The 26,760-nt window shown below is 46.7% G+C and overlaps 1 protein-coding gene and 1 pseudogene across 1 annotated transcript in view; one reads left to right on the top strand and one right to left on the bottom strand.

Annotated features, from left to right (window-relative positions):
- Positions 1 to 26,760, top strand: part of GABBR2 (gamma-aminobutyric acid type B receptor subunit 2) — a 338,485-nt gene that overhangs the window by 220,752 nt on the left and 90,973 nt on the right. Inside the window, exon 8 of the mRNA XM_059142785.1 lies at positions 25,707 to 25,767. Coding sequence (XP_058998768.1) covers positions 25,707 to 25,767 — 61 coding nt within the window. The remainder of the gene's footprint in view (positions 1 to 25,706; positions 25,768 to 26,760) is intronic.
- LOC131812951 (large ribosomal subunit protein eL22-like) lies at positions 2,294 to 15,391 on the bottom strand (annotated as a pseudogene).

A 26,760-nucleotide genomic window follows, 5' to 3' on the forward strand; every position in this document is an offset into this window, starting at 1 on the left:
CTTTATTTTAATAGCCGTGTTTGATTTTAATGTGTACAATAAAAATATAACTAGCACTTGAGGTAGCAAGACAGGGTTTCTTTTTTGGGTTTTGTAAGAGGCAGGTATTTAGTAAAGAAAAACACAGATGGTACACAGAGGCTGCCAAAATCACTGAGGGGATACACGTATTATGGGGGTTTCTTCCTGCTTTGGCTTTACCTGGGAAGGCACTTTGGTTGTCTTCTTCAAAGGTGAAAAAATGAACCCCAAAAGAGTAGGAGAGAGAGAGAAACCAACAGCAGAACAGTGGTCATCTTGGACGGCCCATCTAGTCACCAAAGCAACAAATAATACTGTACTTTTACACTTGAGATTTTGGAGGAGGACTAATAGCCTTTTTGTTTCATGCCCTTTCACCACATTCTGTGTGTTCTTCATTAAAAACAAAAACAAAAACAAACCAGTGGTGTTTGGCCAAGGGGATGGGTGTCTATTAAACAGACAAGAGCCAGGCTGCTTTGGGTCTGCCTATGGCAGATATTGGAACTTGGCCCTGGGGCCCAGGCAGCACCCTGGGGAAATCCCTGCCCTTGTCCTGGTTGTGCCATCATCTTGACTCCTAGTACTTGGTTAGCTTTACATGGAGCCTTCTCCTGCCCCCTCCTTGAGGGAGTTCTCAGTTGCCAGCTCACAGTCTGACCTCTACTGGAGTCTCCATGGTCATGATCTCATGGGCAGTGAGCAAATATGTCCGAGATTTTTATCACCGCCTGTCCCCCACTTCCTCGACATTTCCTCAGGGCTTTATACATAGTAGACATACAGGAAAGACTAGTTAGCTGGTTGGATGGGTGGAGTGGGTGGGTGGAGGGGTGACGGGCAAGTAGACAGTTGGAAGGTTGCGTGAATGGGTGAAGAGATGGATGGGTGTGTGGGTAGGTGGATGGATACCGGAATGGATGATAGAGAGATAGGTATATACACGGATAGGTGGTTGGATGAATGGGTGAGTATGTGGGTGGATGGATGGATGGATAGATAGAGAGATGGCAGGTGGGTAGAATGGGCAGGTCAGTGGTCACACAAAGTCATCTTTGTGCAGGTGAGCAGGTGGGTAGATAGAAGGGTAAGAAGGAATGAGTGGGTGATCAGCAGGCCCAGAAGAGGTCATTGCAATTCATATGTGTTGGCTTCATTCTAATCAAAGTATATTTTCTTAGGGAGGATCTACAGAGGTGACGGCCCTGGTGTCTTGACTTCTCTTCCATACAAGTCCTGGCCTCTAGAAAGTGCTTGCTGCATTTTCTGATGGGAGACCCCATCTTGTCTGATTCATGGAAATACATGTTTCATGTCATGCTATTATTCTCCACTCACACTTCACCTATTCAGGAATCGGGTCTCATTAAAATCTGTCCTCTCCCTGGTTCCTCTTTGAGGAAGTTCCTTGTTAGGGCATTTCTGCTGTGAAATGTATCACACCAACTGATGGGAGAGCCAGCCTGAATGCTAAAGACTGTTATTAGCAGATTTAGCCTAGAGATGTTTCAGAGTTGTCAGTTCTGATGTTCATAGGATTATATTTTCAAACATCATCACACATCCTCTATGACAGACTTGATTACTGTGATGAACTAGTTTTCTTCCTTTAAGAAATGTTCCGGTTGCAAAAATGATTCTGAAAGCATTGGTGAAACATGCCGGGCAAAACTGAAGTGACACCATCTCATTTGGGTGGCTCGTTTACCTTCCTGGGAGAGGCAGCCCAGTGTGGCAGAAAGAGCACTGAACATGGAGTCTGCAGACCTAGGTTGTTAGCTTGCTGTCCTCTCCGTCTTAGTAGTGGTGACCTTGGGGAAGTCTCCAATCTTTGCATTCTCTGCTGCAGAATGCGACCAGTGACCAAGAGCGCCTTGCCAGGTTGCTCTGGAGATGAATTAAGGAAGGTGTGTTACAAAGTCTGAAATGCAGTGTGGGATTGAGGGGTCCCCAGGAAAGGAAGAAATCAAGCCATAACTCACTTATATAATCATTGATTTATTTATTTTGGTTCCCCAGTTTTATTCTAGAACATACTAAATATTCCTGATAAATGAATTTTTTTTAAAGATTTTTATTTATTTGAGAGAGAGAGAGAGAGAGAATGAGAGCACCAGCAGTGGGGAAAGGCAGAGCAAGATGGAGAAGCAGGCTCCCCACTGAGCAGGGAGCCTCAGGTGAGGCTCGACACCAGGATGCCGAAACCAAGACCTGAGCCAGAGGCAGATGCTTAACCAACTGAGCCACCCAGGTGTCCCCAGATAAATGAATTTTAATCTTCATCATCCTCCTCCTCATTCTAGTTAATCTGGAAATAACAAAGTTCTCTTTGCTATTCGCCACTCCACACAACCAGTCACACAGATTCTTCTTCTTCAGATGTTTTTGGTGAGATATTTCAAATCCTTTTTGGAAAAAGTCACCTCAGAAGTTACAGTAATCTTGCTGTCACTCCTTTCAATGGCTACAACCCCTCCACCAAGATTCCCAGGTTTGCCGTTCACTTGAATTTTCTTTTTAAAGAAATGGCTCAAATTGGGCCGCAACCATGAATCCATCTTCTACCGGGGTTGGGGGAGGGGGAGGAGGGGTCAGAGGTCAACTTCAGAATGTGCTTCTGTTTTTTGCCCCCCTCACTCCAACCTTTTTCATGAGCGTCATGGTGGCAGCTTGTATCACTTTGTTATTGTTATTATTATTATTTTGCTTAAACAAGAGGAGAAATCAGATATATAGTGAAAAATTTAACTGTATGTCCAATTTAACTGTATAGCCCCTTCTGGGCCGCGGGATTTTTAATATCAGGGATGACACCATGGTGTAAAAACCTGGCATCACCACCAGGAAGTGGGTGTTTCCCTTTGCTCGTTCATTCCTTCTGTAAATATTTCCTACCACTGACAGTGTGAGAGGCATGGGGAAGGGGTGATACAGACACAGTGCTGAGCAAGGCCAATGTGGTCCTTGGGCGGGGGGAGACAGATCGTAAGCAGCTACTCATCTGGATAACTTTGAATATAGATTGTGGAAAGTGCTCGGAGGAAAGCCACAGGGTGTCTTAAGAACTTAGAAATAGAGGTCTGACCAAGGCTGGGGATCAGAAAGACTTCTCTGGAAAAAGAAAAGAAAAAAAAGAAAAAAGACAAGACTTCCCTGAGATGCCTTTGAGTTCAGAGTGAAGAATGAATCAGAGCTAACTAGGCAAAGAGGGTCAGAAGGGCATTCCTGGAAAAGGCAAGAGCAAATGCAAAGGCCCTGGGGTGAGAGGAGGTGTGGAACCTTTGAGAAAGCAAAGGAAATCCAATGTGGCTGGAACAGAGTGGGACAGGATGAGCCTGGGGAGTGGGCCAGAGGGATTGGGTGGAAGCCAGATCACGTTGCACCTATGGGTGCAACCAGTGGGACCAGTGGGACCCTGTGGAAGGGTGTCCGGCAAGGGAGTGAACTGATTGCTATTTTCAAGAAGGTTCTCCTGGCTGCAGTGGAGAGAACAGATTAGAAAGAAGCATGAGTACCTGCAGAACACTGGTACATTAAACCTATAGTGAGCGGGGAGGGAGAGAAGCAGGTGGAGTCAAGGCATATTTCAGGAGGAAAAAATGCCAATCATTATAGAAAGGAGGGGGTGATCAAGGATGTCCTTCCAATGTAGTTACTTCTCATTTTGAATGACTCTCATCTTGAATGGCTCTTAAGTTATGTACGCTGTAAATATTATGACAGTAAATGATAGAAATGCATCTGTAGACTCTACAGTATTCCACCCAGTGTAACATCTGGATAATCTGAAATTTTTCATGATGGTTTCATGATGGTTCAAGGAGACTGGATGCTGCAGTTACCCTTCCTGATCCTGCAGAAAAATATTCCATGCATGCAGAGATCAGGACCCCAAAGGTGTGCTTGGTAAAAACCAAGAATGCAAGTGGGCAGGACACATCAAATCTGAGCCTTTAGGTGCTCACAGTTCATGGGGAAGCAAACATAATGTAAGTGGCCAGAACCCACTTGGGTCTGTCTACAAATGAGGTTATACCACTGCCAGGGAAACCTCCCTGGTGAGTTGCTCCTACCTGCTGAACAGCGTGACCTCAAGTCCCAGCACTGCCCACCATTCCTCCAGTCTAACCCCTGTGTCCCTGGGGGCATCTCACTGTCTTCACAAATTGTACCTTCCTTGGCCCAGTGCCACAGCTCCTTGGCGACATCCAGTGCCTACAAGCCACTTGTGGAGGCCTCTCACCACATTATTGCCAGATCTTTGTTCCTTGGGGCCCCCACGGGCCGTCATGGCCTCAGTCTTCACTGGGGAAGAAGGCCGCTCTGCCCCTTGCTCAGCGGGGCTCAGTGCTATGTGGGAGCTGACTTGTCTCGGCTGGTTAGCCACCTGTGTGCATGTCTTCCCGGCTTCCTGTTCTGTGATGTCACATTAGTAGTGTGAAATTGGCCATGACCGGAGTATCTACACCACAGTAATCCTTGAATGCTACACATCAGGATTTCTCCACCTCCCCATCAGAGAGCTTGTAGGTGAGCATTTCCCAGCACACCACCAACGAGGCCCAGAGCTCAGCAGTGGTGTCCTAAGCCCCACAAGTTTCCCTGTGAATAAAGCCCCCTAGCTTCCTACAGGGTTCAATCCCTGTGGGCAGACTTGGAGACAGTGACAACATGGTCCCCTCAGCTCCCATTCCCTAACTAACACACCCAAGTACCAGTACGTTAAACATCTCACAGTCTGGGGACTGTGGCCCTTACAAGCATCCGGCAGGGGTGGGCTCTGAGTCCTGGCTTTGAATCATAGTAGGGACCCCTGTAATTACATAGCTGCGTGTTAGAGGAGACTGGATATACTTTGGTGTTGGGTTTTTTTTTTAATTGTCTTTTATTTATTTATTTTTATTTTTTATTAACATACAATGTATTATTAGCCTCAGGGGTACAGGTCTGTGAATCTCCAGGTTTACACACTTCACAGCACTCACCATAGCTCATACCCTCCCCAATGTCCATAACCCAGCTACCCTCTCCCTAACCCCCTACCCCCAGCAACCTTCTGTTTGTTTTGTGAGAGTAAGAGTCTCTTATGATTTGTCTCCCCCTCCAATCCCATCTTGTTTGATTTTTTTCCTTCCCTACCCCCAAAACTCCACATGTTACCTCTCAAATTCTTCATATCAGAAAGATCATATGATAATTGTCTTTCTCTGATTGACTTATTTTGCCCAGCATAATACCCTCTAGTTCCATCCACGTCGTGGCAAGTGACAAGATTTAATTTCTTTTGATGACTGTGTGGTTTTTGTTTTTAAAGATTTTATTTATTTATTTATTTATTTTGTGAGATAGAGAGAGATAGAGAGAGGGCAAGCACAGGCACCAGTTGAGAGAGGGGTAGAGGGAGAAGGCAAGAGAGAGAATTCTGAGCAGACTCTGTACAGAGCATGGAGTCCTATGCAGGGCTCGACCTCATGACCCTGAGATCATGACCTGAGCCAACACAAAGAGCAGGACACTCAACCGATTGAGCCACCCAGGCACCCTTACACTTTGGAGAGACACTAAGAGGAATATTCCAAGGTTCTAGAGGGTCACAGTAGAGAGAATCCCTCCCTGCTGGAAATAGCATGGAACCATTAGGAGGAGTGGCACTCATTCCTTCAGTGATCAACTCACTCATAGCAGGCTCTGTGTTCATGGGATTATGGTAAAGAGTAAGGCATATTTATTCTACACCTGCACTGCTCCGTGGGGTCACCCCTAGCCTCATTCAAGAGCATTGAAAATGTGGCAGGTCCAGAAGTAAAACGCACCAATTTCAAAGACCTAGTACCCCCCAAAATGTAAAGTATCTCATTAATAATTTTTATATTGATTACCATTGAAATGATATTACTGTGGGTTATTATTATGATATTACATTAGGTTAAAAAGTTTATCGTTGACATTAATTCTGTGCATTTCTTTTTAACTTTTTAAATATGGTTGCTGGGTTATTTAAAATGACATGTGTGGTTCGTGTCTATTGATCACCACGGTTTAACCTTGGAAGTTGCTCCTGGCCCAGTGGTACAGACTTCCAGTCAAGTCAGTTGGGCTGGACCTCAAAAGACAGAAAAGGTTTGGGAAATCAGAGACAGTGGGAGCAGAAAGGAGAATGTTTCATAGAAATGAGCATTCGGACCCTGCCCTCTAAGAGGAGTAGGACATCAGTTTTGACCTAAAAAAACTATACCTCTAAGAAGTTTTCCTCAAGACGCAGTGGTGATTATAAGCCAAGACTTGGACCCTATTAGAGCACTCATGGAAACATGGTTTGTCTTGGTGCGGGCAGGGGAAAAACTAGAAATAACCGAAACATCCAGTGCTTGGACTGAGCTAAACAAATTTTGGTGCATCTATACAGTAGAATTATTGGCAGCCATTAGAAATAGTTGTTACAGAGAACTATATAATGACATAGAAAATTGTTTGTAATATATTGTTTAGTGAAAAGGAGGCAGATTGCAAAGATTTTCATCGCAAATCCTCACTTTTGATAGCATATGTTTAAATACATAAAGACCAGAAGAATGTACTCCAAAGAGTCAGCTGTGGTGTCTCTGGGTAGAATTCTTTCTCTTTGCTTATTTTTCCTTTTCCAAATTTTCTACAGTGGATATATATTACTTTAGGTCTCATTTTGGTTTTGTATTTGTTTTGTTTTGTTTTTAAGAAAGACTTAAAAAACATATTAACTTTAAAAGACCTGACTTTATTCCAGTCTTGGCCCTTACTAGCCAAGGGACTTTGGCTAATAAGCTCTTGGACTCACTTTTCCCATCTGTACAATAGGATATACAAATACTTGGCTCACAACGTTGTCATGAGGACCAAGGGACACATGCCTACCTGGCACGGTTCCCAGCACCTGTAGGCTCTCAGCCATTATTAATACTCTTCTCCTTTCTTTCCCCTTCTATCTTAGATGGATCCTGATTCTCACTTAGAAGTGAACAGAGCAGGGAAGGGAGAAAAAAATGGAAGTAAACCTCAGAGGCCTTGAACACGTCCTGCTCTCCTGTGAGCCTCAATTTTCTGAGCCTGGAGGAACTCCTTTGTCCTCAATGCCAAACTCTAGCAGGTTGGGTCCCCACTAGTTGGGGCCCAGTTGACTGAGGGCATGTTATGTCATTTCACCTGAGTAGGCAAGAAAAAAACGCAGAGGGTATTGCCTATCAGAGGCTATAGGCCAGCCGGAAAAATTCTTGAGGTCTGAGACCTTACGGTACGTACAGTGAACGACTTGTGACAGGTCAGCTTTAGACTGTGGCTCTAGTAGACCCTTAGTGTGATAACAGGAAGAAAGAAGAATTTTGTATATGCTTCTCCATGTATGATCTACATACATAATACATGGGCACGAGTGTTTTTACAAGCCCATAGTATGTGATGAAACAGTGACCCAGATTCTCCCTTAGGCACACAGCGTCTTTAATAGGCCCTACGTAGTGGTAGTTAATCCAGAGAACCACTGTCAATTCCCCTTCAGCAATCTGGCAGGGACCCTGGGTGTGTATGAGTTCCAGAGTACTTTCCGAAATGTACCAGAAAGATTCCCTATTCATCCTCAAATCGAGTAATTCTTTCAACTGGCTTATAGGGAGCTGCCTCAGTAATCTGAGTTTAATGACCTTAGCCACTGGACAGCTGTCTTAGGAATTAAAGTCTCTTGTGAACAGAGTATTCTGAGGCTCTAAACTCCCATGTAAGGGCAACATGTCCCATTTCCCCCCAGCAAGGGCTGTGGAGATGCACAGCTTGGTGTCTTCTCCTGGGGCGCATTCTCCTCAGCCCAGCTTGTGTGAGAAGTAGTGACCATCACAAGAAGTGGGATTTATCACGTGGCTCCCCCAAGGGACAGTCGTGGGCCTCAGCTGGGGCTGAGCTCCGTGCCTCCGTTCACCTGGAGGATGATGAGGGTGTTGGCTGGCATGGTCAGAGCAGGGGCTCGCCGATCTCTGACGTCTCTTGTGACTCTGAAGTAACGAAAGAGAAAAGTTTTTCAAGATGGGAACCAATATTTACTAAGCACCCAAAGTATAGAATTTCCCTAGGCGCAAGCCCTGCTTATGGAGCAGACGTGCTTAGTACCATTTTATGGAGAAGAAGCCAGTTGAGGAGGCCATGCCGCGTGCCCAGGCTCACGGGCTGGGAGGTGACGACTGCGCTGAGGTTCATGAGGTAGGAAGTGACAACTGTGTCCAGGTTCACAAGCTGGGAAGTGACAACTGTGTCCAAGTTCACAACATGGGAATTGATGACTGTGTGCAGGCTCACAAGGTGGGAAGTGACAACTGTGCCCAGGCTCAACAGGTGGGAAGTGATGACTGTGTCCAGGCTCACTAGGTGGAAAGGGATAGCTGTGCCCAGGTTCACAACGTGGGAAGTGACGACTGTTCCCAGGCTCATGCGATGGGAAGTGACAACTGTTCCCAGGTTTACAAGGTGGGAAGTGACAACTGTGTCCAGGTTCACAACAGGGGAAGTGAAGACTGTGTCTAGGCTCACAAGGTAGGAAGTGACGACTGTGCCCAGGCTCATGAGGTGCAAACTAACAGCTGTGTCCAGGTTCACGACGTGGGAAGTAACAACTGTTCCCAGGCTCATGCAATGGGAAGTGACAACTGTGCCCAGGTTCACAAGGTGGGAAGTGACAGCTGTGCCCAGAGAAGGGCAGAGTCCAGATTTCGGGCCCAACATCAACCACCTCTAATGCCCATGTTCATTTTACACTCTTGTCTACTCCCCGACCACTCTCGGTGGAATCCTTTGGAACCTCAGTTTGCTCTGTCACACCAGCCATGTTGCCACAGAAAAATCTATACAGGTATCATCTCCACTCCTCTCTTCACCTGCTGAGCTCTGCTGACTCTGTGAACTCCCAAGTGTCTCCTCTCTCCTCTCTCTCCTCTGCCCCTCATCTCTTCTGAGTCTTACATCTACACTCACCGGATTATTCTTCCTAAATAATCTCTGACCACATTGTTCCTTATTAATCGCCTTCCATGGCTCCATACTGCCTACAGAATAGAGCCTGCCATCTTGGGAGCTCACCACCAGCCATCACTGTGTACAGGCTATTTCCTCTCAGGCTGCTGTTCACACAGAAGGGATATTAGCTACTCTCCCACACACACCTCACATTTTCAACATTCACAGCTGTGCTTATGGGCTGTTGTGTGTTTTTGTTGATGTTTTTTTCACTATCATCTTCTCAACCATGCCTTTATTCAACAAGTAATTGTTGAGAACTTACTAATGGGCCAAGCATCGTACTGGAAGCCAGGAATACAGCATGAACCAAACAAACAGAAATCCTTTCCTTCAAAGGGTTTACAGCCCAGTGCAAAGAGAGAGTCAGTGATGGGCATATTAAGTAAGTAAATTATGTAGTATGTGAGAAGGCAGCAGTGCTATTTAAGAAGAAAAAAAGAAAGAAATGTGCAGGAAGGGAAGGAGAATTGGAAATGGCGCCAGTGGAGAGGGAGCAGGGAGAAGTTTTAAACAGCATGGCCAGAGGAGGCCTCTCTGGGAAGGTGGTACATGAGAAAAGACTTGAAGAAGGGGTGAGAAGGTCCGTGTTATGACTAGGGGAGAAGTGATCCAGGCCGGGGGACAGCCAGCGTGAAAGCCTCGGTTAACAGTGTCTCCAGCACTTGGGGTTAAGGGAAGCTTCTACTTCCGGCCAAGATGGAGGAGTAACAGGGACTGGCTTTACGCTCTTGCCTTAAGCAACTAAAACACCAGTCAAATCATGGGAAACAACAGTTTTCCAACTCCGGACTACAGACAGCAAAGGAGAATGACCCCTGAGCGAAGGGACACAAAGAACATGAGCCTTAGGATTGCCCAGACACAGCCCTGCAGTCCACCAAGTTGACAACATGAATTGAGACAGTTGAAATTTTGAATTAAGAGAGACCAAGGAGGCTAGAATTTGCAGGCAGAATAGCGGAGGGAAGAGAGACAGGGCAGCAGACAGCTCCGAGGGGCCACCTCAGGTCTTCAGCTGCGGACTCGTCAGCATGTGCTGATGTAGTGAGGAAACCACCCGAGACCAGGGAAAGTACCAGCCGAAATCAACATGCAGGGGGATCCTCAGAGCTCCTGCAAGGCCAGGAATCATTTGTGTTCGCATCAACCAGGGTGAAAAATTTCAGAAAGGGAGATACTCAGGAGGCTGTAGTCCCAGGAGTCAACCCTAGATTAAAGATGGCTCTGGGCCCACCCAAGAAAGCCTAGAAGCAAAGCTTAAAGGGGTCAAACTCATTTCAAGTAACTTAATCATGCCCCAGACAAAGCTTAAACATATTTAAAGGAATATTCAAAAATATCTAGCACCCAGGGTGTGTCTGATTTCTCATCAAAAATAACCGAGCAGGCAAAGAAGCTGGAGTGTGTGGGAAGTGCAAGGAGGCCAGTGTAGCTGGGACCGAGTCAGTGAAGGGAGACACCATCAGAGAAATCAGAGGCCAGATTTCACGGGTCCCGGCAAGCCCTGCAAGGTCTTTGGCTAACTCAGCAGTCAGGAGAAGATGCTTTCTTTCTTACCTCCCCTACCAGACCAAAGGGTGCCCCTGCTTTTTTTTCTAAACTTGCTGGGGACCATGGAGTGATTGCCCTACCTTATCAGGGTAGCCTTGAGCACACATCTGCCACTACCAGCCTTCCCACTGTCCTCCCGAGAGGATCGGCTCAATGCAGAAGCAGGAAGAAGGGAAAGTATGGGAGAGAGGGGTAAGAAAAGTACTAAAAAAAGGGTATTTCCCATTTGGGATGAGAAAGGGCCAGGGGACTTGCTTCAGTCCTGCCTTCCAGTCTGAGACTGTGCCCCTGAAAGATGTGTGACTTTGGAAAATCTTCCTAACCACCATGACTTGTTTGCTTGTTTGATGAAAATTAATAATGGCGTGCCACCTACTTCTAAAGGGGGTTTGAAGCAGCTTTCAGTAACAGGCTTATATACAGCAAGGCCACTGAAACAGAAGTCAAAAATCTAAAATCATGCAATGTGAAGATGAAATACATTCTGAAAACCTAGGTTGGTAGAGTGGACTTAACAATGAGTTTAAATGAACTCGCTGCCAAATGATAAAGAGAACAGGACCTCGTTTTCTCCACCTGTAAAATGGGGTTAATGCTACCCCAGAGAGCCACTATGAGGATCACCAAGGCTGTCTAAATGGGAATGTGTCTTTAGGACTCTTCTGGTGCAAGTAATAGAAAACCGTCCTTACCCAAAGATAACAGTGAAGTCCAGGACGAGGCCTCTCCCTCTCTCCATCGCTGGGACTGCTTCCTTCCGTGCCAGCTCCACCCTCAGCCTCTGCACAGTTACTTCCGGATCCCACCGTCACTCGAGTCCAGCAAAAGAGGGAGCTCATTTTCCCCATTAGTGCCAACAGAATCCCTGAAAGTCAATCCCCTTAGCTTTGATTGGCTGGTTTGGGTCACGTGCACTTGCCTAAACCAATCACTATTGCCAGGGGACCACACTGATTGGCTTAGTTTAAGTCATGTGACTCTTGACTTTATACATGTGGTTCACACATAAAGAAAGTTTCGTAGAACTTGAAGGTAGAGTGAGGCCAGAGGAATCTCAGAGGGGGCATTTCTCTTTTCTCTGCCTCTCTTCCAACGGCTCCATTCTCTCCCCTTCTCTGTGCCCTAGGAAGCAGTTCCCATGGTCAGCATTACTCAGGGTCCCTTGTGCTCAGCTTCTGGTTGGCTTTAGCCAGTGGGGAGTACAGGCAAGAGATTGGAGGCCAAGAGGAGAGAGAGAGAGGTCAGGGTGCAGCCCTCAGCCTGCCTTTGGTGCTCTATCTCTTGAAATAAATATGCCCTTCCTCCAAGGCTACTCCTCCTCAGTGTCTCCCACTCCTGTGAAGCTCTGAGGACACGATTTCTTCCCTAGCTCCTCTGCTCTGAGTTATATAACAGCTCCTGCCGTTACTAGTCCATGGGCACAACACTGTCTTTTGGCTGCCCTCATGATCTGTTCCCCCACACTGTGGTAGTCCTTAATTAAGGGTCTTCCTTTGAACCATTCAGGGTGAATTCTCTTACTTCCTGTGACCCCCGTATTTGTTATCTCTTGCTTTATAGCAAATTATCCCAAAGTGTAGTAGCTGCAAGCAACAGTCAAGATTTATTATCTCATGTAGTTTCTGTGAGTCAGGAATTCAGGGGTGACTTAGCTGCAAGGTTCTGGCTTAGGGGCTTTAATATTTGTAATTGTAGGCAAGGTGGGACTACAGTCATCCTAGGGCCTCTTGGGGTAGGAGACTTGTTTCCAAGGTGGTTCATGAACATGGCTGGCAAATTAGTGGTGGCTGTTGGCAAAAGGACTTGGGTTTTCACCACGTGGACCTCTCTCCATAGGGCTGCTTGGATGTCCTTATCACACAGTGGCCGGCTTCCACCAGCGTCAGTGATCCAAAAGAAAGCAAGGCTGGAGCGTCAGTGTCTTTGTGCGGCCTAACTTTGGGAGTCACTCTCTGCCATTTCTGTAGTAGCCTACTGGTTACAGACAGCAGCCCTGTTCAGTGTGGGAGGGGACTGTACAGGTTGTCAGTATCTGTAGGTGAGAATCACTGGGGCTATCTTAGAGAGTGGCTCTCACAGCCCTGACCAACATCATCTCTAAATTAAAATCAGGGTACTATGATCATTCAAAGGGGGACCAGCTGGTGGGCAAGAAAAGAAATGTCCACTGCACAGTGTTTGACGGCCATCCACCAGATGCCAGTCCTATCAATACAGGGACTTCACTAGCTGGACCCATCCGTTGGGCAGGGGTCTTAAAAGAGCCCCTGTGGTTGGGAATAAAGACCCTCGCAAGCCCAGGCCAGAGGTGGGAGGGAGGAGACAACCCATCTTAAGCAAAAAGGTTCTTCGATTTATCTCTCCGAGCTTCAGCGGGCCTCACTCCAGCCCTGAAAACAGCCTCGGACACCCACCGCGTTTGTTCCTGGTCCAAGCCCTGCGTTTCTCAGCCGTCGTTCTGCTTTCTGCTGCTAGAAGGAGCCTCCTGACCCTCCGCAGCTCGAGGCCGCCTCAGTAGGTGGGGCTGCCAACACTGCCCTTCCTTTCCTTTCTGGTTTTCCCCCTGCTGACTCCTGTCTCTATCCTTCGCAGGAGAATTAGTGGAAGATTTTTTTAATTGATGGAAGGTTTTTAGACTTAGCCCATGAAGCCAACTGAATAGTCCCCAGTCCCCATATGGAGCCATCTGGGTTTCAAATAGGGGAGCTGAGCCAAGAGGGAGAACAGGTTCTCAATCAGGCACACCAGGGACACCTTGCTGCCAGCCCAGCCTGCTGTTTCCAAGGTGAGACTGGTGACTCATCAGGCCAGAGAGCTGGGGACCGCTGGGGCTGGGAAGAGCCTGGGAGACTGTCACATCGGTACTCCTTGCCCTTGGCCTGCCTCATACGTATGCCCTCATGCGTGTACACACTTAGACATATCCATGCTTTGGCAGATGAAAACTCACACCCAGACTGTTGTACAGATGGAGAAACCAAGACACAGTAAAGATTAAGAGAGCTTCCTGCCCAACGCTAGCCTCGATGTGTAACCTGATGTCAGCCATTGGGGCTTGGAAAGGTTCTCAGGAAGCCCCATCTCTCAGTTTAGGGATGACCAAAACCAACCTCAAGATTTCTTCACATTCCTGCGGGCTTGCCCTCTCACGGTCCTGCTTGTGCTGAATTCATTCAGAATTTGGACCATTCCAGATCCCTGAGGTTTTGTTTGTTTGTTTTTTTTTTTTCCCTCAGCTCTGGGCCCCATGGATCCATGCCTGGAATGCAGACCCCTCCTCCATTATGACAGTCACACAAAACAAAAACGAACAGACCTGAAAGCCATCCCCTTTTATGAGGACTTGTGAGGGGTTCCAGGGAATATTTGGGGGTTAGGGGGAGGGGGTTTGTACCATAGAATGTCATTTGAATGACTTCAAGTTGGACCTTATTCCTGATCTAGTTCATGCTCTGCCACTCCCCCCCGCCCCCCGTCTTAGGGACGACTTTCCCTGTCGTGGTCTCACTAGGCCTCCCACCCCTCTTGGACCTCCTTCTCTGCAGAGGATAGCTCCTTCCTCTTCTCCCTTCTTCTTACCTTCCACCCAGGAGACTAATCAAGGTTCCCTCCTACACCAAGATCATTTCCTCTTAGGAGAAATTCTGGACCCAGCTTTCAGATAATACAAACTTGATCTTCTTACACACTAGGAGACTGCCACCCAAGGGACAAGGGGGCCCTGAGCTAGAGTCCAGGCGGCCCACCTCCCAGCACAGGGCCCTTCCTGAACCCCCTGTCCCTGAGCTCCATAGCCCTGCCCATTTTTCCTGTACCATTCCTCTGCTGGGCACCTTGCAGCCGAGCCCTCTGGCCTCAGGCATACCTGGACTGCTGTGGTGCCAGCTGCTTTGTTTGAGCCCTGCCCCCCAAGCCCCCCACCCCCAGGCCAGCCTGCAGCCCACTCTGGCTTGAAGTAAAGATTCCAACAGATTGCAAATTGCCTGTCTCAGACTTTCAGGTCGGCCGGTAAGCAATTTTGTTTTCCTGGTGGAGACTAATCTATTTAACAAAAATAGAACCTACAGTAAAGCAAAATTAAATATTTCTAAACATGGCGATGCTGGCATCTGTAATTGACCAGGAAACTCGAAGAGGGGTTGGGGTTAGGGGCAAGAATCCTGGAGGAGGGTCTCATGGTGTATGGCTTTAGGGAGACAGAGCCCAGCTGGCCACCCCGGAAGCTGGGCAAAGACCCCACTCACTGATCAGGGCAGGTACCCGCTGCTGACTGGGCAAGTAAGGCGTGGACCATCTGTCTGCCAAACCAGAAAACCGTTCTCCCCTTCTTTGGCTTCCACAGCCTTCACACTGGACAACTCTAAACCCTATGGGTTCCACCTCGTTCCCATCTTGGGAATTATGGAGTCTTCTCCAGCCATGTCCTCCTATCTCACTTGGACTCCACAATTGCTTCCAACTGGCTTCCTTGCACCCAGTCTCCTCCTTGTGCCTATCCATTTTCCACAAGCACCAGAGCAGCTTTTTTTTTTTTTCTTCAGCTTTATTGAGGCATGCTTAATAAATAGGATTTATATCTATTTAAGGGGTACTCTTTGATGATTTGATACACTGTGACATGATCGCAAACATCAAGCTAATTAATGTAGCCATCATAGCCATCCCCTACAGTTTTCCATTCTCTCTCTTTCTTGCTTTCTTTCTCTATAGTGAGAACCCTTAAGATTTACCCTCTTAGCACTTTGCAAGTTTACAGCATAATACTACTACCTGCAGTCCCCATGCTGTCCATTAGCTTCCCCAGAACTTATTCATTCTGTGTAACTGAAAGTAGGGACCCTTTGACCATCATCTCCCCATTTCTCCCTCCCTCCAGCTCCCAGCAGTCACCATTCTACTCTCTGCTTCTAGGAGTCTGACTGTTGTAGATCCTACACATAAGTAGGATGCAGTATTTGTCTTTCTGTGTCCTTCTTATTTCAGGTAGCATAATGTCCTCCAGGTCCATCTGTGTTGTCACAATTGACAGAATTTCCTTCCTTTTTTTGTTGTTGTTAAAGATTTTATTTATTTATTTGAGAAAGAGACAAGGAGAGCGAGCAGGAGAGAGGAGGAGGTCAGAGGGAGAAGCTGACTCCCCGTGGAGCTGGAGCCCGATGCTGGGAGCCCAATGCGGGACTCGGTCCGGGAACTCTGGGATCATGACCTGAGCCGAAGGCAGTCGTCCAACCAACTGAGCCACCCAGGTGCCCCAGTTTCCTTCCTTTTAAAGAAAATGTTGGACGTGTTACCTCTTGGTTTATAATAACCCTTCTACGGCCCCCGTTTACAACATGAGGTCCAAAGCTCTCCCTGATTCGGTTCTTGCCTTCCTTCCTTCCATTAACCTCCCCTACCACTTTCATATCCCCACCAGCTGCCTTGCCCTTCCTTCTGGTCCTTCACAGAGCCAAGCTCTCTCTTGCCTCCAGGCCTTTGCATATGCTTTTCCCTCCACCTAGAACATTCCTCTCTCATCCTCTTTGCCTGCCTAACTGACACTCACTCTTTCCTGTCCCCTCCAAGCCCTTCCTTGAGAGAGTGCCCTTCCTTTCATCCTCATACCTCTGTATCCACCCTCTCCTACCAACTATCACACTGCCTTGTAACTATTTTTTTTTTTTTTTTTTTTTTTTTGCTGGTCACCTTCCTTAGCCTGGGAGCTTCTCGAAGACTAGGACTTTGGCTTAATCATTGAGTTTCCCCAGGGTCTAGCAAGGGCATGCTGTGTCCCAGAGTAACCACTCAACAAACACAGCATATGACACCTGTCTCCTCACTTTCTTTTTTTAAGATTTTATTTATTTGACAGAGGGAGATCACAAGTAGGCAGAGAAGCAGGCAGAGAGAGAGTGGGAAGCAGGCTCCCCACTGAGCAGAGAGCCCAATGCGGGACTTGACCACAGGACCCTGAGATCATGACCTGAGCCAAAGGCAGAGGCTTAACCCACTGAGCCACCCAGGCACCCCTGTCTTCTCACTTTCTATGAGAAAACTGAGGCCCAGAGAGAGGAAGGAGCATAACTAGGGGCACACAGGTGTTCGTAACAAGACTTGAACTAGAGCCCTGAACCTCACACTCTAAGCCCAGAACCCCTTCTGGCTTAATTGCATAGAAACAGTCTCAGCCAACATCATTCAGCTCCTGGGGACACAGACCCCAGCACCAACATCTTGCAGGGTTTTCTGGATCCCTCAACCTGTGATCACCTTTGGGTCTTCATGATAACCAGCTCGTCTGTTTTGGCCTCTTTGTCTCTCTGGGTCCAGAGCAGAGTAGAGCAGGCAATTTGGGGAACTGAGATAATAGATAGGTAACCCGCATGAGCCCCTTCTCTACAGCTCTTCGCGCTCTGATAGGAAGTCCCTTTCCCCATTCCTGAGAAGAGATTCTCACCCACCTCTTGGTGCGGGTTTTTACCCGCTTTTTTTTTTTTTTTTTTTTACCAAGTTTTTGGTTTTTACTAAGTTTTAGTTTTTACTAAGCTTTTCTTCCTCACATTTTTTACTCTGGAAGCCCAAGGGGACTGACTTGGCCACCAGTGTGCTGGAGCTGGATCCTATTGGCTCCCAAGAGAGCCAAGAGCTACTTGTTAAGTGATGCAGAATCGATGAGCCAGGTGTGAAATGGTAGATAGCTGGAAGTCTGCTTGGTGCGAGTATTTACACTGTAGAAATCCCCATACAAATCAGGGCTTCCTACCCTGCCCCCACCAAGAGCCTATTGTTAAACATTAATCAACACATCCCTGACTAGATCCCTCCCCTCCACCAAGGCTACTGAGGTCTCACTCTGATCCCCTGCAAAGAGCTCATTCTCCCATCAGTGACTGGTTCTTCTATAAGGAGGCAGGGGAGCATGTGGTTAGAGGCATAAGCTTGAAGTCCTCCTTGTCTGGAATGAATCCCGGTGCTGCCCACTGGTCACATGACCCCAGGCAAATGTCTTCTCGCACTGCCTCCCGTTTCTTCATCTGTAAAACAGAGATAATGATAACCCACAGTGCACTGCCTTGGGGTTGCTGTTGAGAATTGATTCATGAAGAACAACTCCCGAGAAAAAAATATCTCGGATAATGTACACAAATGTTTCAACAGAGCTAAAAATAACATGAAGAGTGTTATCTCTGTGCATTCTGCAGTAGGAAACCGGAGAAAATAGTCCAGAAAGAGCTCGTCCCAGGTACCCTTCCTAGAAAACGGCAGAACACAGCCTCCATCTGTGTCTTCAGACCCCTTGCTCATGGCTTTTCCCCTTCTTCTAAGTGGAGGGGAGATGTACTTATATTTGCATGGATCTCTGGCTCTTACTCACAAAAACTTGAAGCTGTCAGTAAAAATTAATCTATTCCAAGAGAGAGTATTATTTTGTTGGTGATGATGTTGCTATTTTTGCCTGTAAAAAACATGCCTTCTTATAACATCTTTTCAAAAAAAGTTTTTAATCAAGTTTTTCTCTTAGGAAAATAATACATATTCATTATAGGATATTGGAAAATATCCAAAAGTCAAAAGAAGAAAAAGCCATAATCACACAACCTAATAACCAACAAGCATTAACATTTTTATTTGGTGGGAGTGATTTTCACATCATTGTGCATGTACTGTAAATATAATTTTTATGCTTTTTTACTAAAGTGATTAGTTAGGATAAGTACCACTAGCTGCTGTAACAAAGATGTCTCAGAATCTTAGAGGATCAACGCAGTAAAACTTGATGTTTCTCATATGAGTCGAAAGTGGATGTTTCTGGTTGGTGGAAATTCTTTCCACGTGATGATTCATGGACCCAGGCTCTTCCATCTCGGGTCCCCTCTGATCCTAGGGCCTCAGAGTTCACTGAAAGATGCTTTGAATCTAGTTGATAGATGGGGGAAGTGAAGGAGAGTGAAGGGTCTTATGGGAGGTTTTCATGGCCAGATCTGGCGTATCATATGCCACTTCTCCCCACATTTCTTTGTCTGGAACTGCCACATGGCCACACCTAACTGTAAAGGTGGTTAGAAAATGCAGTTTAACCATGTGCCCAAGGGGAAAAGGAACTGGATTTGGTGAACAGCTAACCAGTGTCTGGAACAGTCAGAAATCACTTTTTCCAGTCTTTTGTAATTTTTATAATAAAATGCTCAAGGATGTAGAACTTAGATCAACTCACCCCTTGGTTAAAACCCTTTGGTCACTTTCCTTACATTTGAAGTTAGAGCCAGCATTCTTGATACAGCCTGTAAGGTTCCACATGACCTCACACATGTCCACCTTGCCGATCCTTTCTCATGCTTATCTCCTCCTCGATGACCTCTTACAGCTTCGCTGGGATCTTTCAGCTCCTCTGGTTTCCCAATCTCTCTTTGACTTGGGAACTTTGCACATATAATCCCTCTTCCCAGGACCATCTCTCCCACGCTCTTAGCTAACTCCTTCTGATCTTGGTGGAAATGCCACCTCCCCAGAAAAGCCCTCCTTGGCCCACAATCTACATTAAGTTCGTGTTGTAGCTCTCAATCATAGCTCCCTATTCTTCTCCTTTGTGTCACTTACTGTAGTGACCACTTATTGTGTGTGTATTAAGTGATTGTAGTATCACTTATTGTAGTTTGTAATTATATATTTATCGGTATATTTACTGTTTAATGCAGCCATTAAATACTGCATTAAACAGTAAACATGGAGACTACACACTCCACGCAATTTAGAACCATATTGACTTTGCTCACCCTTTATCTGGTGCCTGCCCTGCACGTGCCCAACCCATGTTAGCTGCCTCTCAGTGCTGGTTGGTTGAAAGCTTGTATCATAATATTATCATGTGTCTATCTGTTTATGTGGCTATTGCCCTATATTGTGGACATTTCTTCCGTGTCTGATATTTTGCTATTCTAAACAAGCTGGACTCTTGTATTTTGACTAGAAGGAAAGAGGAGTTGGTCCCACCCCTCTTGGCCCCTCTACCCCACCATCTTCTCTTCATCTCTCTCCTCTCCATTGCACCTAGCCTTACCTTAGACCACCATTCACTCTGTGGCTGGTGACCACTGGAACCCTTTGGGCCATCTGATCACGGTCCCTCAGAAGGATGCCCCTCCATTTACTACACACCAGCAGCAGGGTGATTTTGGGGCTTGCCACACCTCCCATCCTTCCTCTCCTCTTAATTCCCTACAAACCCATGACTCAAAACTCAATGAATGCATCAAACTTTTTTCTCCAGGCTTGGGCCTTTTCGAAGCACTTCATTTAAGAAAATATTTTAAATAGTCTGCAAAATATGAGTTATTTTAGACTAAGGCACAGGCAAAAAAAAAAATATATATATATATATATATATATATATATATATATATATATATATTTTTTTTTCACCTTTATAGAACATGTGGGTGGACCTACACAATTGTTTGATATTCTCTTTTAAGTCCTGCCATCCCTTGGAAAACAGAAGACAACTTCCTCTTCAAGCCTACATGATGAGGGCCTTTACCCTTGAGGGTAAAACCCGACCCGCATTCAAACCCTGGTGTTTACTCCAAGTCCTCATTATTTATTTGAGACCAGCATGGTCCCGGTTGGAGGGCTGGCAGCAGAACTGTCCAAGATGGGTTTGGATCATCTACACAAATAGCAGTGAGACATGTCAGGGCAGATCGTGTTTCCCCACAGCACAGACCGAGCCCTCAGATGAGCGTGCGTGCTCACACCTCCCAGAGACGAATGCAACTGCCGGAGACAAGAGTGCACTTAGGGACATATTAAAGACAGAAATCCTTCCCTAAAGATGCCATGATCTGAGGCACTGTGTCCCTCAGTGGGCCCAGGGCCCCACTCAATTGGGCTGAGATCAGCGAGTCTTCATTCTGTCCAGCCTCCAGCTCCAGCCCAACATCAGGTCATGTCCGGGGCTGGGCATCCCTGCCTTCCACCGTGAAATTGAAAGAGCCCCCCCCCCCCGCCAAAAAATTCCAACATAGGGTTTGATCCATACAATTCATGACCTGCTATTGGCATAGATCTTACTTGTGCTTAGCAGTGAAACATTACAAATGAACAATGGGAACAATTAATTTTTCTGTGTGCAGGCTGCTGGAATCTTTAGTGTACATTTCACTCTCCACTGGTTTTCCTGCGGATTCTGAGCTGACACCAGGTGAAATTCTGCTAACTAGGATTACCTGGAGGAATTATGGGTCACCCTTTATTCGAGGCAGCTCTGCATTATGCCTTTTTCATAAATGCCTCCTTTAATGCTCACAAACAATCCTGACAAGTGGGGATCGAGCTTCCTATTTTTCAAAGAGGAGAATGGACACTCAGAAATGCTCCGTGACTATCCGGGGTCACGCTACAGGCAGTGTTGACTCTTGTCTGGTGAATGCTAAAACTGGAGTTTTTTTCCCACGTGTCACATTTTTGAATTCTGAAGATTTCCCTGACAAAGAAATACAGCTTTCTTGCCCCCGATTCAACCTGAACCATTCATTTGGATGGACTTTTATGAAACAGACTGTCTTCTTTGGCATTAGTGACATCTCTTTCAGGGGGAAAAAAAAGTTCCTTAGAAATTATCCATTTGGTGGCTTTACTTCCATTATTTTATTTGCATTCCAGATCTGCTCTGTGATCATTCTTTATAAGCTCCTCAGAAGTTAGAATCCATTATCAATCAGCATGCTGTCAAAAAAACAGACAACCCCTTCAGGCATTTCAGAAGGAGATTTAATACAAGGAACTGGTTACAGCTTGGGGTAACCAGGTCATGTCCGGGGTCAACCACCCTTTGGGTTGCAAAGGGTGGAGGAGCGAAACAAGAAGGTGCTGTCCTCGGAGATAAGTATTTGCAGAAATGACCATGCCCCTTGGGCTGCAGGAATAAAAGGGGAAACGGTGTGGCCACTGCCTTGGAAATGCACAAAATGCACGAAGTGGTATCTCTTCTCCACAGCGTGCTGATTGATAATGGATTCTAACTTCCAAGGCGTTTATAAAAATGACCCCAGAGCCGATTAGGAATGCAAATAAAATAATGGAGACCCAAGGGCACGGGCCTCTGAGGCTCCTGCAGCCACTGTTTGTGCTGCTCTGGGGCCTCCCCCCCACAAGCCACTGAGCAGTCAGCTCAAAGCCCCCCACACTGACAGTTGGGGGGCTGTTGGGACCCACAGACACCTGCAGGCACTCAGAGCTCTTGCTTCTATAGCCAAAGCAGGAAAAAAAAATAGCTTTTCCCTTATGCGTACTTCCTTTTTTTAAAAAAAAGATTTTATTTATTTATTTGACATACAGTGATTATAAGTAGAAAGAGAGGCAGGCAGAGAGAGGAAGGGAAGCAGGCTCCCTGCTGAGTAGAGAGCCCGATGCGGGGCTCAATCCCAGGATCCTGGGACCATGACCTAAGCCAAAGGCAGAGGCTTTAACCCACTGAGGCACCCAGGTGCCCCTTATATGTACTTTCTAAATCTCCCTTGAATACTTCTCATGAGTAAAATCTAAATGGAAACCATGGTGGTTTCCATGGTGGTGAGAAATGTGGATGGTGAAATGTGGATTCTGGACTTTGGGCCCCTGCAACACAGAGGAGGGTGCAGAAGAGCAAGTGTGGGCTGTAAGCCGGCCCACAGAACTCAGCCACCATGCTGGCCAGAGCCACCAAACTCCCCTGCCTCAGAATTCAGCGCACCCTATGGCTGGGGTCAAGGGTACCCGCTGAGCCTCAGTCACAGGCCTGGGATATCACGTGGCAAAAGCTTGAGGAGTGTCATGGCATTTATATAGACATAAAGAATACGTGTGTGGGGAGAAGGACCAAACAAACCCCACTCGAGCTGGGCTTTAAGAAGGCGAAGCCAGCCTGGCTTCCTTGGCTGAAATGCCAGGCCACGCGGGGAGGCTGAAGCACGGGCTTCACGTAGAATCCATTGCCTCTGTTCTCACTGCATTATCACTTGGGCTCCTGCAGGCGGCAAGAAAGACAGAGGCCCAGGGACCTTCCCAGGGACCTTTGATGGCAGGGGTCTTGGGTGAGGTTGCCCTGGAGACAGACTCTGAGACAAAGATTTGCACACAGGAAGCTGATGGGGAGGGGGTCTCAGAGACAAGACCTGGGAGGGAGGGAAGCAGGATGTGGCAAAGGGACGAGTGAAACATAGCCACTGTAACCATGGCCTTGGTCATCCCAGGGACCCCTGGATCCCACGGTCCTTCACAGTTGTCGTGAATTGAGGCTGGGGGTAAAACTATGTCCCTTCGTGACCTTTGGATGCAGATCATAGTACTGCTTTGCTCAACCTCTCCAATCCCGGGCTCTGCGCTGTGCTTAAGATCCCCTCCACAGCCCTGTCTGGCCTCCTGGCTGGCTGTGACCTAGCCCTGCCCACCTGCCTGCTCCCTCGCCTCCCCGTGCCCCACCCCGCGGTCTTTCTATTCCTGCCCTGATTCACACTGTGCCTGGAGTGCCTCCCTCCTGCCTTGCGGCTTGTGCCTCTTCTGTCCGCCCTTCACTGAGCTCTTTCCTGACTGTGTGACAGACCCCCTCCCTCTTACTTTCTTTGGGGCGCTCTGCACAAAGTAAAGTCATCTTGTTCACTTATTGGCCAACTTGTTTCATTGGTCCGTCCACATCAAATACAAAGCACTCGGAGAGCAGGAATCAGCACCTAGAAATTAAGTACGTGGCCCAGAATAGGCAAATATTTGTGGAAGGGCAGAATTTCATGAAAATCATCAGACTGCCGTGTGGGCTTCCTTGTTGACGTGGACTTGGTTGGGATAGCAGTCCCCATCCGGACAGCCGTGGGCAGGGGAGCAGAACCAGCGTTAGCGGTCAGACCCGATGGGAGCAATCAGATGACACATCTTCCTCAGAAGGGGGCTTCCTAGAGCTTCTTGGCTGCTTCTCTGCTCAGACCCCCCGTTAGCCCAATTACTCATCTGTGCCTCCTTCATTACCCGACGGTGAAACCCATGGTGGCTCACGTGGTTTAAGAACTCAGTCACTTGGGGGGCTGATGTTTCCAAGGTGAGGACACCTTGGACAAAGACTCAACAGTTTATCCCTTTGCCAAATGATACCATGTGATATAGAAAATCTCCTCCCAAGGGTTGGAAAGCTTCCTGGAGCTTAAAATGTTTTGTTCTGTTTTGTTTTAATTTCAGTTCTCTGCTATTAAACATTTTAAAATTAAAATGACTACTGCCATTTACTGGGTGCCCGTTGTAGGTCGGGAGCTCTGCTGGGTGCGCAGGAACGTGCCTGAGGGAGCACTAAGCCAGGTTTGGGATCCTTGGACACTGGCCTCCTTCCCCTGCATTACCTGAGATGCTTAAGGAGCTACCATTAGGAAAAGCAGCTCTCAGGAAAATAAAACGTGACAGCTCTCACTTCAAAGATGGACTAATTGCTGTTGTTTACAACCTAAACGGAGGTTCTCATCCCCACCTCATACTCCAAGCCAGTGTCCTTCACTCCAAGCTTTGAAGACCATTTCCTATACTTTTTCATTAACTAATGACAATTCTGCAGAATTCGTCCACATTTTATATCTAGAAGTCTTTGGAGTTCCTCAGAGCTTGGCAGGAGATGGACAAATTAGATCCCCCCCCACCTTTATCAAACCAAGAAGTGTCCTCCTTGTCCACCGTGTCTGTATCTTTCCCAGCTTTGCAGAGTGCTCTATTTGCATAAAAGTGAGTCTTTTGCAAGCTGTTCTGTGTTTTTCAATCATCCCTAGAAATAAAATCACAGCTCCCATCTCACCTTACGCTGAGGTGTTTTCACACTCCTGGGAATTGCCTGCCGTCACCTGAATATGGAATTCGGTGGGCATCGGTTTCAAACTGATACTACGTGCAGCTGTCTACAGGATTTCAGAAAGGTGTCAAAGGGGCCTTAGAAGGTGTTTCTCCTTCTGAGAACAGGTTGAGTGATTCTCTTTGTTCGAAAAGCTGCAGGGCCTCGGACTTTGGGTTTCCACCGAGGGATGATGTGTCTTGGCGTTTTGTTCCAAGAACTGAATGGGATGCACTATGACCTGTTGATGCGAGAGCGTAGTGAGGGTAAAGCAGGGTCCCTCTAAGACCATTGCTTTTCCTAATTGTACGTTAATGGAAAGACGGGAAGGAATTTATTTCTGGGTGAGCAAGATGCTGTCGTGAAAGGGCATGGGGCATTAAAATCAAACTTGGAGCGGACTCCCAGCAGCCTCACAGTGACCTAACACAGAGCACATCACCTCTCTGTCTCAATTTCTTGATCCGTAAAATGCGAATCATACCCCTTTCCACCCGAGCTTGTCAAAAAGATTCATTGATACAATGTGTCGATTTTGTTGCACTGTTACAGAATTTTGATGGGTCCTGAATTAACAAGGAGAAGCCGCACCCCCTCTTTATGTTCCCGATTTATTTAGCCCAGCCTATGGAAGCCCAGTATCAGCCAGCAAGGCAGATGCAGGAGATGATGCTGTCTGGAGGCCCTGGTGCCCCTAATGAGGGGTGCTCATCTGCCTATGACCCTAGGCACATCTCACTGGCTCAAGAAGCTTCATTTTGTGCTGCCCCGTAGCCCATTTATAATTGGGACTGATGTCAACACTCAGGAAGAACTTACCAAAATATTCTCTGTCCTTAATAAAAATACTAACTGACCTCCAGTCCCCTTCTGGTCCTCACACCAAACAGCCTCAGCAGAGCCACACATCGTAATGGGTGGGACCCAGGAGCAGAGTCAGGGCCAGGCGCCAGCACCCTGGAAGACCTTGTCCCAGCATAACACAGGACACGTGGGGGTTTCATGGATAATCGTGATGATAATGATGACGTCTAGCTCAGCTGTAATGCTGTAATTCACATGTGTTGGTTCCATTATTGATTTTGTGCTCTTCCGATTAACCAAAGTCACAGCCAGTTTTAAAACAGTTTAATTTTGCATCTGCAGGCTCATGGGAATCTGGGTTTTTTCCAATATTAATAATCACACTGTACCATTTATGAATCGCAGCTGAGACCAGTGGTGTTTGAGCTAATATGGCATTTCTCTTTTGTTCTTGTCTGTTTTGTTTTGTTTTTAGGGTCAAGTTGTGTTCCGGAATGGGGAGAGAATGGGGACCATTAAATTTACTCAATTTCAAGGTAGGCTTTCTGATGCTTCTTCTTTCTAGTTGATGAGTTCTATATGCGGGAATGTCGTGTTTCTGCAATAAAATACATCCAAAGAAATGAAAGTAGCATGTTCCAATAAGAGAAAGCAGAGTCCATAGAAAACACAGCTCTGTGAGAACTTCAATTTCAACTTATTTACAATATATTTCTCCATTGCATGACTTTGCAGGCTATCCAGTCTCCCCACATGACTCCGAGAGGCTTGCGAAAGCATGGGAATGTGGGAGTTCAGCCCCCTCCAATATTCTGAGAAAGCTTGCATTATTCTTGGTTTTGATGATAGAAATTTTCAAACAGACCCTAACGTCGAGAGAACCACGTAATGAACCCCGTGTACCCATCACCTGGCTTCAACCATCATCAATATTTTGCTACTCTTGCTTTATCTTTACTTACCCACTGCCCCCCCCTTTTTTGCTGTAATGTTTAAAGCAGCTCCCAGACATTATCTCATTTCAATCTCTAAATACTGCAGTATGCATTCCTTCTAGACAAGGACTTTTCAAAACATAACCATGCTACTATTACCCTACCTTAAACATTTAACAATGTTTCTTTATATCCTTTCACTTCTAGTCTATGTTGATCCTCTGATTATTTGCAAAATGTCCTTACAGTTTGTGGGAAAATCCACACAACGTCTGGTTGCTATTTCTGTTTAATCTCTTTTAACCCATTATCATCCCCAACACGTGCTTGTAACAGGTCCTTGATTTTTTTTTTTTTTAAGAAACCAGGTCGCTTGTTGGGCTTTTCTGTTGTTTGTGTTGTCAGGGACTCAGAAACCTTCCAGACCACGTTTCTCCAGTGACAAGGTGGAAGTAGAGGCCCAGGGAGGGGGTGGGGGCTTGTCAGAGTACACAGGGCATCTGTGAGGAGTGGGGCTGGGCTTTCCCCCAGGGTAGACAGCCCCATGCAGCCCGTAGGGTCATCAGCCAGGCTGTTAGCCAAAACCACTAGATG

This window comes from Mustela lutreola, chromosome 12 (assembly GCF_030435805.1).
Source record: "Mustela lutreola isolate mMusLut2 chromosome 12, mMusLut2.pri, whole genome shotgun sequence".
NCBI lineage: Eukaryota > Metazoa > Chordata > Mammalia > Carnivora > Mustelidae > Mustela > Mustela lutreola.